We start from the raw sequence: 15,363 nt of genomic DNA, 5'->3' as shown, positions 1-15,363 counted from the left end.
AGCGAGCCCTCAGCGTTACATGATGAATTGCTCCGTGTTATAGACTGCCATGGGACTGGGCTGAGGTCTTACCTTTACACCACCACAGAAAACAAAACCAGAAAGAAAAAACAAACAAAAAACGGAAAGAAAACACGTACGCACACTTTCATATAGCCTTCGAGGAGGCCCTCATCAGTAGCTCGGTAGGACGCATGTTTCTTCACCCACAGGAAGATTTAAGACGAATCGGGGAGAGGTTGGCGGGAGGTCTGGCACTAATAAATGCTGGACCCTTTACAGAGTCACTTTGCTCATATTCTCCCGTCGGCGAAGAAACGCACGCGCAGAAGCGTTAATAACGAGCGCCTGCTCGCATGCTAATTTTCACTCGGTACCTACATCTTCCTCTGACACGACTTCAACTTGGACTTCTTTTAGCACGTTCGACAAAAGACCGCTGGCATTAGTCCTGGCCCAGCCAGTTTCCCAAAGGAATGAACCAAGCGGCAACCTTGTGGTGGATTTGGGCAAGCGTATGGTCCCTACATGATCGTTTAAGGCTACAGGATACTTCAGTTTTAACAATGCAAAGTCGTAATCGAGTGGTTTGCGGCTGTAGTTATGATGTCTAACGATTTGGTCAACACAGTGCCTCTGTTCTTCGCACCTTTCAATGGAACGATGGTATTCCCCAAGTCTGATGGAGCACACAGAAAACTGATTTAACCATTTTCTCTCCTAAAACCTCTTTACTGTCTGCCATACAGTTCTAATGATGTCGCTTTGGATAATTTTGCATTGGATCGATTAATTATGCCCCAACTGATATTCTTCTTTATTCTCATCAATTGCTTGCCTGATTTTTCATTTACATTTTAAGGAAAAAATTATGTCTTGTATTCTCATGGAGGTTAGAGGGTTTGGGGAACGAGTCAACGGTACAAGTCGAGGGGATGCTGAGTGTGAATGGGGATTGCAAGGAGGTTCTCTTTGATTCACTTGAAGAGATAACGAAGAAATAAACCGCTGACTACTGTCAAACTACTCATGGCAAATTTCAAATAAGTGTTACAAATACTCTGGGATTGTTTCGGCTGTACGTCGTTATACTCTGTGATTTGTGCAAAAACTGGCATTATCTTGGAGGCATATGGAGTGAAAAAGTAAAGCATCTGGCTATTTATTCACTCGCGTTTTGATTAGTTAATTGTTCGTTATGGTTACTCCAGATGCTTTTGGTATTGCGACGTTAAATCGACATGTACTCTTACCTTACTAAATAAGAGGATCTCACTGGAAACTTGAGTCAATTGCAAAAAATTAAGTATTTGCAAAACCCCACGGACAAGGCAGGCGCTAATGTTTCTTCCTCATGTGCATAATTTAGCGCATTAGACAAGTTTGTACTTTCTACTGTTAAACAGGGTCTATAAACGTACGTAAATTGATTGGTGAAGGAAACTCGTACACTACGAATAGATTTAAATTTCCTTACGATATTTCCAGATCTCCAGGATAGAGGCCGGTACAGTGGGCAGCGGTGATCACCCATAGAGGAGTCAAAAGAGAACCACTGCAATGCCAAGTGCGCATGCCTGTTTTCTTAAGTAGCTGCGCATGCCAGCGCCATTCGTCTGGACCAGATTCGCCTCTTGTAATGTTTTCACTGAGCGGCATTTTCACACCACAACCAGCTAGTTCTGTCGGTTAACAAATAAAAAAGCTTGAAAATTATTTAGAAAAGAAGTTGTTAGTTCCATCTAGCTTGGTTGTCGATCGTGGGCATATGAACGGCAAAAAGAGGTTCTAAAGTGCGCACTTAATTAGCGATAGAGATGTTTCATTTTTCTTTTCACCTTTTCTGTGTAAATTGCAGATGGCGTGAATATCGTTCCTCGCTGGTTTGGCTGCATAGTCTAAAGCTCTAAGTTTGAATATCAAGGTCTAAAAATTACATGATTCTCCACTGCAGTCGCTATACATTTGCTAATAAACCAGTTGGGAGCAGCCGAAAAAGTCCAAATTCATTGCTTTGGTTGGAGCTACGGGTCTTGTAGTTTGTTTTCATGTATTTGGTGCTAGAAGAAAAAGAGAAAAAGACATCGCCTTATGTAATATTTCTTACTTAGGTTCTAGTTACCTCGTTTAACCTCTGCAGCTTTTCCTTCGACTGGAGAAATATTTTTGCACAACAGCAAAGTAACACAAAGAAGGCCAAGAAGCGTAGAATTTAGAGAGCAAGTCATGTTGCTGTCCTCCAAAGGAGCTGTAAGAACCGCCAAGTTATCAGGATATGTACTGCATGTACTCTGACGTCTTTAGCTCTCTAGAGTAAACACATAATTTAGATCTAAACAAAACATATAGAAAAATACCATTCAGAAACCTAGAGACTCAGAAAACTGGAATCTGATGCTTTCCTTAAACAATGGGTTGTTGCTAAGTATTAAACACAGAACTTTTAAGTGCACTTAAGCATGAATGCACTCTTTTTAATTCATTAACATAATTGATTTTGCTTTGGGAAAAATATCTATGTACTTGAAAAATGGGAATTTTACCATATGGTGTACACTATGCGTATTTAACTATGCGTGTCTCATTTATCGTGATCGATATTCTACGGCCGTTACAGGTGTAGAATTTGCCAAGTGAAATAACACTTAAGGCCAGACATCTATCATCGACAATTCCCTACACAATGTATCTAATGAGACAACTATCCTTCAAATACATGCGTGGAAAGATATCGATATTCAACCGATGTTCAGTCAAGAACAAAAAGGTTCAATTATCGTATTGACTGAGAATATCCTCATAGCAACGCGATATCCTTAAGCGAAAAAACGCACTCGATCATTCTAAAAATAACTTGCGCACTGTAGAATGTTACGTTGAAGCATTGCAAGATAAATTAGGCCAAAAAGAAAGGGGAATAGATATCCAGGTGTTATCCAAGCTAGAGCTTGGATAACACCTGGAAAAGGAAGAGCTAAGTGTTTTACATCTAAACAAAACGTATTAAAACGTCAGATAAAACTCCCAACAACCCCGTGAATAACTGTAAAATAACGTACTTTCAACATATGCTCGTTGCTAATGGACTTTGGATTTTAAAAAATTGAAATTGTCTCTGCTTTTATTCATAAGTATGCTTTGTTCCGGCTTTTTCATTATTTCACAACTTTGTATTTTCGCTCAGACACGTTTTTTATTTTCGAAAAAGACCTAGTAAAAATTATACTTAAATGGAAAATGAGGACTACCTCTTGAACTGATCTTACTGAGTCAATGTGAGTCTTTTCGTGTCCCTTTTCCGTTCCCGCGTGCATAAAAAATGTTTTCACGTACACAGCACAATTGAGCCCTCATTAAGAGCTTATATTATGTTGTGTGCATTTATGAATTTTTAAATTACCATTTCGAGAGTTGCTTTTAAGGTTATGGAGGACAGAAACGGAGATAACGCGGAGAAAACCTTAGCTAAGAGAGCCAAAAGTGAAAGAAAACTGATATCAACAGATGCATAGCTAGAGAATTGAAATTAATTGCAATAGTTTTTAATAGTTTCAACTGTGATTAAAACCTCAGAGAGTGTAGATTCCACAGGACACTAAAAACTTGCGTACTACTCATTGAACACCTTCGTATAAAAAACACTTCTTTGGCAATTTCCAATTGTTCGTTATCGCCATCTTAACTGTCAAGACAGCAATCAGTGGTACAAAGATGGAAAGGATCTCATTCACCACAACCTAATGGAGGCAGAAATCATGCACCCTGCTAAGAACGCCATCCTCTTCATGGGAGATGGCATGAGCATTACAACCACGACTGCTGCACGTATATTGGACGGACAGATGAAAGGCAAAACAGGAGAGGAGAATGTGCTGAGCTGGGAAACGTTTCCCTAGTCGGGTCTGGCAAAAACTTAAAGCGTTGATACCCAGGGGACAGACTCGGTGGCTTTTGCGACAGCCATTTTGAGCGGAATCAAGGCGATTGGTGGCAGCGCAAAGAACACAAACTAAAAAAAACGTGAATTATACACGGGAAATAAGTCCGAGAAGTATGATTAAATGTGTAATACTGTTAATAGGGAATGACAGCTTTGATTAAGTTAATGCTTTTCATTACTCATACTTTGCTGTTGATTTCGAGGCGTTTCCGCTAGCTAACTGTTCACCCTTTGTTCTGCCAGATATGAAATTAATGGTAAAACACAACTTTGACTGTGTTGTATACAAATAAATATCAAGACTGATTGTGCTCTCCTTAGGGAGAAATAACATAACATCGAACCCTTGTAGTACCAGCGTAAATATGAGTTGTTAGTACTTATCACAAGAACGAATCAAAACTGATAGTACGACAGGAATTGCCTCATCTCTAAAGCACCATTTAATACCATTTATATTGGTTATCTAGATTAAACTCGACAAAACCAAATTCTTTTTAGGATTCTGAATTTTCAATTCTTCTATGTGTCGTTTAGGTATTATCGGTATTAATGGTATTATAAAATGGAGCTACTGTTCCTCTGAGACTTCAGAAAGGAGAGCAACATCTTCACGCGCTTACAGAGATGGCCGGGATGTCAACTGGAATCGCGACAACGACGCGCGATGGCGACAAAATGGAAGAAGCACTCGATGATGCCTCTGCCTGCTAAGACATCGGTAAAAATATCTAGGACCATGATCTTTACCGCGTATAATCTAACTATACGCGATTAGCTTTCTCAGCTTCCTTCCTCTTCTTCATCTTTTTTTCCTCTTCTTTGAACTTCGTTTTAAATTTCTCTCTCTAAACCAAGTACAAAAGCAGTATGCAGGCTATGTTACAGTTTTATTTGTTAAGTTTATTTTTTGTTGTTTTACTTTTCAGCCATACAACTTATAGAATTCGCGTACGGTGATGGAATAGAGGTTATATTTGACGGGGGAAGACGAGAGTTTATGCACGAAAATCAAACAGACCCCAAATATCCACACAGAAATGGCAAGAGATTGGACGAAAGAGTTATAATTCAGGAATTGGTGTAAAAGCATCCCAACTCGCATTACGTATGGAATCAAACAGGTTTTGACAAGATTGACACGAAGAAGGTAGATCACGTGATAGGTATGTGATACCGCGAAAAAGGATGAAGGAACTGAGTGAATTTTCTTAATTGAAGAAGTTCTACTCAAGCAGACGTTTTCTAGATGTTTCTCTTGAACTTGAACACAGTTAGTATACACTAGTGATTTTAGTACATATACTACGCAGACAGATTAAAAAAACTCCACACCATTTTCCAAGGAAATATCTGTTAATTGCTGTTTTCAAGTTTTTTATATTTTATTGTATTTTTTACAAGCCTCTTCCCTTGTTACATAATTCTAGCCAGATTTCTAACAAAATAACAATAAAAAATTCCCTCGTTTAGAAGCTAAACATAGAAACTATCGTGAGTCCCTCCGGTCCGTGCGAAACGACAGAAAACTCCAAACAGAACTCAGTCTTCTGATTGGTTATATAAACTGGATTTGATGGGGTAAAGCTTCCATCAACCATTGCACACAAAAAACAACATAATTTCACTTAAATTATATACTTTTTTATTTTTTACATCATATGCTATACATTTTGACTAAGGCACAGCGGTATCACTCTGTAAACATACATCTATTTCAGTCAAATGTGCCTGTTACATGAGAATGACTGAAGCTTAAACAAAACCGGTCTCTCCTACAAAGCAATCGTAAAAATCTAACTTTTCAACAGGAGACCAATGCACGCGAAGTTCTCTACTTTTTATTGTGCAGCAGTGTTTTCTTGATGTCGCTTTTCATCTTAAGTATCTTCAGAACAACAGAATGATCCAAGAAGCCAAAATGATCAGCGAATTAAATGAAGAGACACAAAAAGTGTACCCTCCATTTTTAACCGGCGGTTTGCTTGTTGTGACTGGTGCTTTTCCTCCCCGCGCCACGTGCTTTGCACATGATTCCTGTTTGCTGTTACTCAGACATAACGCGTGATCCATCACGTGGAACACGTACTGCTGTTCAAATACACCATGAAACAAGTATGCACCAGGTCCGTCCGCGTATACCCCTGAAATGATAACATGATATATAGATTTAGCTACACCTAAAAGCAGAGCTCCAGTCAGTTAATTCTATTTCATGTCACTTTAGTAAAACTCTTCACAGGTTGTTGAAGAGTTAATTTACAACAATTCAGTTGTAAATCAGTCATCATTCGAGATGATATGTAAGTTTTGATTGATAGAATTCATGGTTCTGAACCCAGGGACGAAAGAATTACCAGTAGAGGCATGTAAACTGCTTTTGAACAGCTTTTCCAAAGTAAGTAAGAGTAATTATTTCTAAATATAGCTGTTCTTTCTCAAGAACGTTTTAAAGAGAAAGATTTATCTTAATCCTCAAGGTTTACTGAGAAGAATTTTAATTCGCTCCATTTTTGCGTCGGCCAGGCGATAGGAAACTAAGGATGGAATATTTATCGAACACTAATGTCTATCTTGGTTGCTCTGCTGTTCATAAAGACATCTCATGTAGAAAAAAAAATGAAACGAAAACTTAAGCCAAATTATTAATGATAGAGAAACAGTCGCTCAGCTCCTTTCGTGGATAACAACTCGCATGCACAAGATAACTGATCTGTGGAGGTAGGTATTCATGGTATGCTATCAGGATAACACGAAATGAAGATCTTTTTACCCTCAATTGCTGTGACACTTACCAACATCTTCAACTCCGTGAGTCTCAGAACTCTTACGAACAGTAGCTTGGGTGCGATATACTTTATCCGTGGTGTCGACCCCTCTGAGGTCTGGACGAGCCCCAGTTAAACCTCCTGGGCCGTTTGTGTAGCCGAGTGAAGTGTAAGTCTTGTTATCGGATCCAACCGCCAAATGTCCGCCAGTTTCATTTACTAAGGTAAACATCGGGTTCCCGCGCTGGGGATACGCACCGATGGTGAAGACGTGAGAGTGGTCAGCGGTAACTGTTATCAGCGTTTCCTCTTTAAAGAAATTTTGCAGTTAACAGATTTTCAGAAAAAACAATTATAAGTTTCTGACAATGTCAATACGTCAAACAGTTACGCCTTTTGTAATTCAGTGTGGTGCGTCAATACATATAATGCATTCATCGAAAGGGGAGATAAATTTGATAACTAAGGAACGCGAAAAAAAGTTTACCTTTATTTATCAGTCCCTTTGCTTTGATGACCGCCTTATCCATGGCTACGCCATCATTAATAGCCTTAACCGCCCAATTCGCGTGGTGTCCATGATCAATCCGTCCTCCTATATAGACATCAAAGATACCCTGACTGTTTTGCGGTCATCATTCCAAAACATATCAAAGAAGTTTAATGCCACCTTAGGTAATTTAACCCTTTCACCCTCGACTGATCAGAGTTTAATTTCGGCTAACAGTATCATCCCTGAATCAAACATAAAGATCATGAGAATGAAGGAAATGATGGGCATGCGCAATTGAAGAAACTCCCGATTTTTAGTCAATTTCTCCTTGTAAGTATCATAGTGAATGTTTAGAGAACAATGTGGCAAGGCTTGCATTCTGTATTCTGATGCTCGAGTGTAGAGGGTTTTAAAACATACATCAAAAGGATTTATTCTGCGAATGCAGCTTCCGTGAATCTGAAAAAATGCCCGACATGTAACACTCTTTTGTGACCCTGAAAAATTCGAATGCACAGCTTTGTTCAGATAATATTTCTCCTTATGCAAAAAAGCAAAGGGTGTACATTGATTTGACAGAAAAATCAAGCGTACCCCAGAGGCAACAGTAACAACGATCTGTCGGTAATCTGTCGCCAATGCGTATTACATTTGCTTTTTACAAGGAGGATATACTTATCCTCTCTTGATTTTTTATAATTACGTGAGTTCATTTGGAGTACGAATGCTATGATTTCCTCTCCGTAAATAGGTGGATGAGCATGGAAATTTTAAAGGAGAGACCATTTAAGCTGTAAACTACCTTCGACAAAAAGAAAGTATCCTTTGGAGTTTTTCTGCAGTATTTTGATGGCTTTTTCTGTCATCTCTGCTATTGATGGTTCGCCAGCGCCATCTTCCTCTCGATCAACTTCATATTGCATGTGAGAACGTTCAAAAAGCCCTACAATGACGCAAATGCAAAAATTATGCAAAGCTACTTTTCTTTGGTCAAACTAAGCAGCCCATTTTGAACACTTTCTGAACCAACACAAACCATACCATTGTTTACCTAGATGTGAAGAGAAAGAAAACGAATGATTTAGAGAAAAACGAGTGTCATAAATAAGAGGCAACTTCCATAGAGTATCGAAAGCAATCCGTGATTGCAGGGCGTTTCCTTTAGTTCTCTCTACACGAATTCTGAAATAAACTAGCGACCTCTCAATCAATAAGAGGTAAAGTAAGATTACTATCGTAAAAGATTATTATCATAATTATTATGGATCACTATCAGTATTTGAGCAACTGTCCGCCTACCCCTCCCCTAACTCAACAAAAGTCAATTGACAACAAGTTAAGGTTAATGTTGGGTTAGGGGAGGGGTACGTGAGCAGTTGCCCAGATACTGATATTGATCCATTATTGTTATCATTATTATTAGTATTGTTATTTCTTCCTCTTTTAATACAAACCCGTAATTAATGGCCAATTGCGTTTTGCACACTTTAGGTAGTTCTGTGGTTTTCCTCTCCTTTTTTCGTTTTTTCTACTTATTTTTTTTTATCATTCTTTCTTTCAGTTCTCATTGTCTCCTCGTTATATTTCTCTTTTTGCAGTGTTTTTCTGTCGCTTGGACTATACCGTAACAATACAATGTCGAGTTTTAAACCTACCCGTTTCCAAAAACGGTATATTACTAAACCTTCCCCTAATACAGTTTTTTTCTGTTTAATCGTTTACATTTCGAACACAATAATAGACTGACACATCTGAATTATCCGCCAAAATCATCCTTGGTGGACTTCAATAGTGGCTCTGAACGGTGAGAGGATTGAAATGATTTATGCTGAAGAGTCAAGCAATTGGTATTCACTTACCTATCACGTGCTTAACTTTGTTCACGTCAATATTGTCAAAACCTGTTTGGTTCCACACGTACTGCGAGTTAGGATGCTTCTTCACCCATTCCTGTATCAGATCTCTGCCATCGTGTCTTCTTCCTTTTTTGCCCGGGTACTCAGGGTCTGTTTGATTTTTATGCATGAACTCTCTGCGTCCACCACCAAAGATAACTTCTATTCCATCTCCATAAGCGTATTCAATGAGCTGAAGAGCTTATAATATAATTTAGCCTGTTATTATTTATCACCTGCGCAGAGAGTGGGGAGGGGGGAGGGGGGAGGGGGGGTTGGAAGAATCAGTCGTTGCTGAATAAAAGGGAGGAACTATAGAAGATTGACTGCCAACAAGAGGGATGATTAGAATACTATAGAGCATTTGAGGAGGATCAGGTAAATTCTATTGTGACACAACCGAGATCCTCTAACCCCTCTCACCCAGGGGATGAATAACGACCGGCTCCTAATTTCCTTCGGCGACAGTTTCTGCGTATCTCAAAAACATTTTACGGGTGAACATTCGTCGAAACATCGTTAGAAACTGAAAATATCCACACATATGAACATCTAATTACATCACTGGGATTGACTTGCATTTAAAATCACCTTAACGATTCGAACCGTGAGATGATTCGATCATTTCCAGTGAATGATATCTCCGAGAAAAGAAAAAAAAGAAACAGATGAGACACTTTTCGTCAACAAGCTCATGACGGGCTTACCAATATCTTTGCACGAAGTTGCATCATCTTTCGCCGTTTCCTCCTTCTCCGAATCACTCTCCCAGTCGCGATCCACAGAATGCGCGAATGCACTCGCGGGAGTTGCGTGAGTTACACGCGTGGTGGTGACGATTCCAGTTGACATCCCAGCCATCTCTGCCAGTGATAAGAGAGATATGACTCTACGATCTGCTTTCCAAGTGGAGCAGTACCCTCTTTTTACTCTTTCATCCATTGCAAGAACGTCTAAAGAATCATACAACAAGGAATCAAAGTCAAAACCTTTGAACAAATTTTTCATTCCTTTTTTCATTTTTTCCCGAGCTGCTTTGGGGGATTCCGACGTACATTTTAGTCTATGCTCTCTTTTGATGCCCTCTTTCCTGAAAAGCGAATCGCCTTCGGGCTTTCCCTGCTATAATAGACTAATATGAAAAACTGTTACTCAGAGACTCTCCTTGCTATGTAACAATGAACTGAGAGGAACCTGCGTAGTTTGATCATAGAAAACTACTGCCAATTTATTCATGAAAACAGAGGGGAAAAAAATCGATACAGTGAGGCATTACCGTTTCCCAAGGACAGAGAGAAAATTTTTCTTGCTTTAAGAACCAATAAGATTGCAGGATTCGCTACCCTGCCCCCTTAGAACACACAATACTAAAACTACCCGTAATGCTCCCTGATGTCAACACGTCTGCTCTCGGTCCTATCCCTTCCCCGTCAATAAAATCCTGTCTACTTTCCTTTTGACATAGCATCATTTCGTAAAATTCCACCTCTATCCACTTACTATCAAGGGTCTTTATTCCATTCATAAACGCCGTCGCAGAAGCCGCCGAGTCTGCACCCTGCGTATCAACGTTGTAAGTTTTGGCCTGACCCGACCACGGAAATGTTTCCCAGCTCAGCACATTCTCCTCGCCTGAGTGGCCTTTCATCTGTCCGTCCAATATGCGCGTTGCAGTGATGGTTGTATAACCCATTCCATCGCCGACAAAGAGGATGGCGTTCTTTGCAGTGTTCGTGTTTGATTTCACCTTCAAGTTGTCCTGCACCAGTTTCAAACCATCTTTATACCATTGGTTGTTGTCTTGATTTGTGAGGATATCGTTTGCATTGACAACTAGGAATGAATTACTAGTGGTCAAATGTTTACTAAAATGTATCTCAGCAGTTTTGTTAGGGTGCTTAGAGTTATACTTGTTGTGATTTGCAACTTTTAAAATGCGATTCCCATTGATAATATTGCAGCCACAATGCACTGTTAATCTTACTGTTATCGCCGCGATAAATATCTCACAAGAGAAAGAAACTCAGGCTAAAATTTCAACCGACTAAAATTATAAGACAGGGAGAATTGCGAGAAGTTAGGAGCTAGAGTAAGGATTCTCAAGTCGACTTCCGTGTACCTTCCCTGACCCTAACATTTCCTTTCCAGAGGACTCCCTAAGCAAATAGTGAATGATTTTCGCCGTCTTGTACATCATCGACTTTGAAGTAGACAAACCAACGAATTTTTGTGTACCTGACTGTATTGCTTACAGTTTTAAAACAGAATACTGTGATCAAATCTCAACCCCCCACCCTCTTCCTGCTCCTCAACAAATGAACGGTCCCTTAAAACTTTAATTCTGGTTAGTATGTCTTTATACTCGATTGTCTTTATACCTATCAAGCTACCCTTGGGCCTCCCGCTAAAGAAGGCCCACCATTGTGACGCCGTCCGTCACAGAGTTTCACTGATGTTATTACCACATCTTCATGGCATCTGTGACCAATTACTTAACAGACGCGTGGTGAAATGGAATCTATTTGTTTTGCACGATATAAAAGCAGAATATGATGACATCATTTAGTCATCTTTCCTCCTTTAGATCTCAAGATTAAATAAGTGATTCCCAAGAAAGAGCTTGAATGTTACATAGACAAAAGAAATCAAGCAACATTTACAGATTTCTGTACTCTTCCTACTACAAAATGAGGGTTTGGCGACGTCATGCCGCCTAGATCAAATACGAATGAAAAAACCATCATCAGTTATACTATTGCACAAACTTTCATGAACCTAACTAAGGATTTTCTCCTATAATAACATGAAGTTTTTTGGCAACATCATTACATTTTTTAATCGACATCCCTTCTTCTTATTGTCAGCTATTAATGTTTCCAGTTACTGCAACTTTTTGTTTCATAGGACGGCCATAAAAGAATGTCGCTTGCTCACACATAACTGATAATGAGAGTATATGATTGGCAAGCTCTGGTAGACTTTTGACGCTAAGGTTGAGAGTTTCTGAGACAGACGTTTGGAGCGTCAGCCCTTTGTCAGAGCGATTACAGATGGACTAACGCTCGAAACGTCAGCTTTAGAAACTTGTCTAAATAGGCCAATTAACATCATCAACTCAGTTGAATAAACCAAATTATATTTTTTGAATGTACTCCTTTATTCTTTTGACATCACGGCTGGCCATGTTTGTAACGAACTTCGCGCCAGCCTGGAGTTGTTCGCACATGTTGTGCGTGCACGCGCATGCTCGAAATTATCGCTAGACTTGACCCCACATTGACCTACATATCCATGGCTTTGAAAACATAATTGAGAAAGATTTCAAACCTTGACGTTCCAGCGACGTCAAGCCGCCTAAATCAAATACAAATGAATGCACAATAAACTTTGAATTAACGCAAACATGGGCAAGAGTCTGGAAGCCAATAAAAATAGACTATGTTATGCATATTTCATTAATTTAGCTACATTTGATTGATTGAAGGCGCCTTTGAAATATGACTCTTAAAATGTCAACTTTATTAAGAAAATTGGTCTGCTTCTGACTGCGTTCTTCTTTAAGGTGTAACGAAGTAAACGGGCATATACATCAAAACCCCGTGCGGTTTGTCCGAAGTTACTTTTGAAACTCTTATGTAACTAACGCTAACATACGCGTGGATTATGCGCTGTACGCGTAATCCATAAAAATAATTTTTTTTTCCTGTTTCGATGATAGTCTTCGTTTTCAAACTCCACAAATTTCGCGGTGCTTAAAATTACTGTTCAAAGTCCTCGTGTTGTTCCTTGCTCAAACTGACCCTGTTGGTAACTTCAAGTTCCAAAAAGGACTTTTACTTGCGACTTACATTGTTTCTCGAGACTACATTTACTTCAGCCCCTGTGGTTACTCTTAGATATTTGTCCATGATAAACAAAAACTGCATTCCTTTGTAAATGAATATTTATCCTTTTTATGAAAATCAATGCCACTTTTCAATCCATCAGACCGTCCTATGGTAATCTTGTTCACTAAAGAGCGACATCCGCTTTCTAATCAGCCATGAGATTACGGAAACGTGCTATTGAACTGCCGGATTACTCTCGAAATTATGTACTGAGCGTCGGCTTTCCGCAGTACCAGGCGACAAACAGCTTCAATCTCATTAAATTTCAACGCAACGATTATACAACAGCTCGCAGATGTTTGGCTTTCGGGAGGAGAAGGGGGGACGTATGTTGAAAATCCAAGTTTTTTTCTCAACTAGTTGAAAACAAACGGCTTATCAGGCCGTTAGCCTAGGATCATACTCCATAGCAAATTTAGATATTTCAGAAACACTACGATCGAACTTCCATCACATCTTTCGATAATCTTGCGTTCTCAAACCTCCTGGCCCTGAACCAAAAAACATCTCTTTGTTTCTTTGTTTCTTTGTTTCATTTATCACTCCACTTGACTGGATGGATAAGTGTCGTCGGTAAATTTTGTTTATTCTCAACCGCAGGAAGAGATTAAAAATTATCCGACGGTCAAACAACAATTGATACCCTAACATGATGGAAAGCAAAGGCCGTATATATTAGCTTATCTTGGTATGTTCATCATGATGCCGATTTTTCAAAAGTATACTATAGCATGTAAACATCAAATCGTAAGAACTCCTGCGGCTATGTGCAGCAGTAATTGAAGCTAATTTATGGGTGACCCACGTGCTTAGGACGTGATAGAAACTCAGGTCATGTATGGCGTGATGTGTTTATTAAAAAAAAAATAATTCATTCTCAATTTGGAGTTGTATTTAAATTTTTCCTCGCTCTTCTTTTTCTGCGTGGAATGTTTGATACTTTATATTCCTTGTTGAATCTGTATTGAAACGCTGTGTATACCGCGCATTCTTGAGAGTAAACGGAAAAAGGCGTGTAAGTAGCTTTTATTAAAAAAACTTGAAGCTTCAAATTTGAACCGATTTTGAGTGGACTGTCCCCTAATTTCGCAAGCGCACATTCTTATACGCAGAAAATTCTTTACATATTTTGTGCTACACCTTGTTACTGATGGGTTAATTTCGGAAACAAGATATCGCAAGGAAGTGTTATTTGCGGAACTACTTGTAATAAATCATCATAAATCCTCGACAGAAGTTGGCGGTCCTTGTGTTGATTATTGATCGTTAAAGGATTGGACCTGCTGCAAAGTAACGCAATATTGCAGTCCATTACGTAAGGGCTGGTGTAGAAAATATGTAGTTAGCCTTTAACTCAAAGCTCAGGGTAAAAACCGACATGTACTCCTTGTTTCATCCAGGCGATTTGAGAAATTAGCGTGCCAATCGTGTACCAATGCTAAAAGAACAACGACTCATGCGGAAGACACAACACTCGCTGCGAAAGGAAGGCTACTTGTATCAGACACAGGGAAACGCTGGATTAACTTAACCTTAAATTTTAGGTAAACAAATTTTTTCCCTCTGTTTAGGGTCCCATCAACCGCCACATCTCCATTTTGTACAATCAAAACAAGAAATAGGGTTTGGAGTTTACTTCCCTATAAGCTCAAGAACGAACCCAACACATACGCTGCTAAACATCGTATTATATTACTATTACTGTACTGTAATAGGTTTATAGCCTTTGCCAATGTATGTAGGTAGAAATATTTCATTTACACAGTCATATGACATTTGAAAGACTCAGTAAGGTGTTGATACATTGCAAAGTGCCTCACCTGCAGCGATGTATATTGCTAGTATCACTCCACCAAATTTCATCGCGCTGATAGGTGTGTTGACTGTGCAGAGAAACAGGATGAAATTTAAGAAGATAGTAGAGTTGTGTTGGGTTTTAACTTCGCTCCGTCATTGTACTTTGTACTTATGTCATGTCATGTTATTCTTGGGTCCAATCCACGCTTGACACGAAATGTCAGACTGATCAAATTTGTTTTGAAATAGTTGAGCGCTTTTAAGATGAAAGAAATGCTTCGTATTATAATTTCTTCGTGGAATGAAGTCAATGTTGCTTCAGCGTTTTACGGAGGTCGCGCCTTCTGTGTACTAATATATTGTGGAAAAATCTCCGAGAGTATCTTTTGGTGAGTTTTACGGTGTTTTTCGAAATCATAGGGGTTCTGTTAATAATTTAACTCCTTTCCAGACATGATTGACACTTTTAAAAACCAAATGCCCAATAAAAAACCGAGACCGACCCGTCTGGACTCTTCTGTTTACGCTTTTGTTTTTTTTTTTTGTTTTGTTTTGTTTTGTTTTTTTTCAGTTGTGGTCTCCA

General features: G+C 39.1%; 2 protein-coding genes across 2 annotated transcripts; both read right to left on the bottom strand.

Moving 5' to 3' along the window:
• Positions 1-366: 366 nt before the first annotated feature.
• Positions 367-2,228, bottom strand: LOC131777049 (CUB and peptidase domain-containing protein 1-like). Its single transcript, XM_066172516.1, has 3 exons — positions 2,123-2,228; positions 1,478-1,682; positions 367-679 (listed from the first exon to the last, which is right to left on the bottom strand). The coding sequence occupies exons 1-3, from the start codon at positions 2,226-2,228 to the stop codon at positions 367-369; spliced, it is 624 nt and encodes a 207-aa protein (XP_066028613.1).
• Positions 2,229-5,562: 3,334 nt separating this feature from the next.
• Positions 5,563-15,149, bottom strand: LOC131777078 (alkaline phosphatase-like). Its single transcript, XM_059093298.2, has 8 exons — positions 14,804-15,149; positions 10,597-10,929; positions 9,804-10,049; positions 9,061-9,297; positions 8,004-8,144; positions 7,196-7,303; positions 6,736-7,017; positions 5,563-6,084 (listed from the first exon to the last, which is right to left on the bottom strand). Exons 1-8 carry the CDS (start codon positions 14,844-14,846, stop codon positions 5,831-5,833), a joined length of 1,644 nt encoding a protein of 547 aa, XP_058949281.2. The 5' UTR covers positions 14,847-15,149; the 3' UTR covers positions 5,563-5,830.
• Between the last annotated feature and the right edge of the window lie 214 nt (positions 15,150-15,363).

The sequence above is a fragment of the Pocillopora verrucosa genome, chromosome 9 (genome assembly GCF_036669915.1).
Source record: "Pocillopora verrucosa isolate sample1 chromosome 9, ASM3666991v2, whole genome shotgun sequence".
Taxonomy (NCBI): domain Eukaryota; kingdom Metazoa; phylum Cnidaria; class Anthozoa; order Scleractinia; family Pocilloporidae; genus Pocillopora; species Pocillopora verrucosa.
The sequence above is the reverse complement of the archived record's forward strand: the minus strand, read 5'-3'. Positions and strand labels throughout refer to the sequence as shown.

Excerpts from the sequence above, each read along its gene's own strand:
- LOC131777049 (XM_066172516.1), bottom strand. The coding sequence starts at position 2,228 with ATGACTTGCTCTCTAAATTCTACGCTTCTTGGCCTTCTTTGTGTTACT. Across the intron at positions 1,683-2,122 it reads AGCTGCAGAGGTTAAACGAG|AACTAGCTGGTTGTGGTGTG; the intron begins GTAACTAGAACC and ends GTTAACCGACAG. Across the intron at positions 680-1,477 it reads CCTGGAGATCTGGAAATATC|ACTTGGGGAATACCATCGTT; the intron begins GTAAGGAAATTT and ends GTGCTCCATCAG.
- LOC131777078 (XM_059093298.2), bottom strand. The coding sequence starts at position 14,846 with ATGAAATTTGGTGGAGTGATACTAGCAATATACATCGCTGCAG. Across the intron at positions 9,298-9,803 it reads AACTTCGTGCAAAGATATTG|CTCTTCAGCTCATTGAATAC; the intron begins GTAAGCCCGTCA and ends TTATATTATAAG. Across the intron at positions 7,018-7,195 it reads AAAGGGACTGATAAATAAAG|AGGAAACGCTGATAACAGTT; the intron begins GTAAACTTTTTT and ends ATTTCTTTAAAG.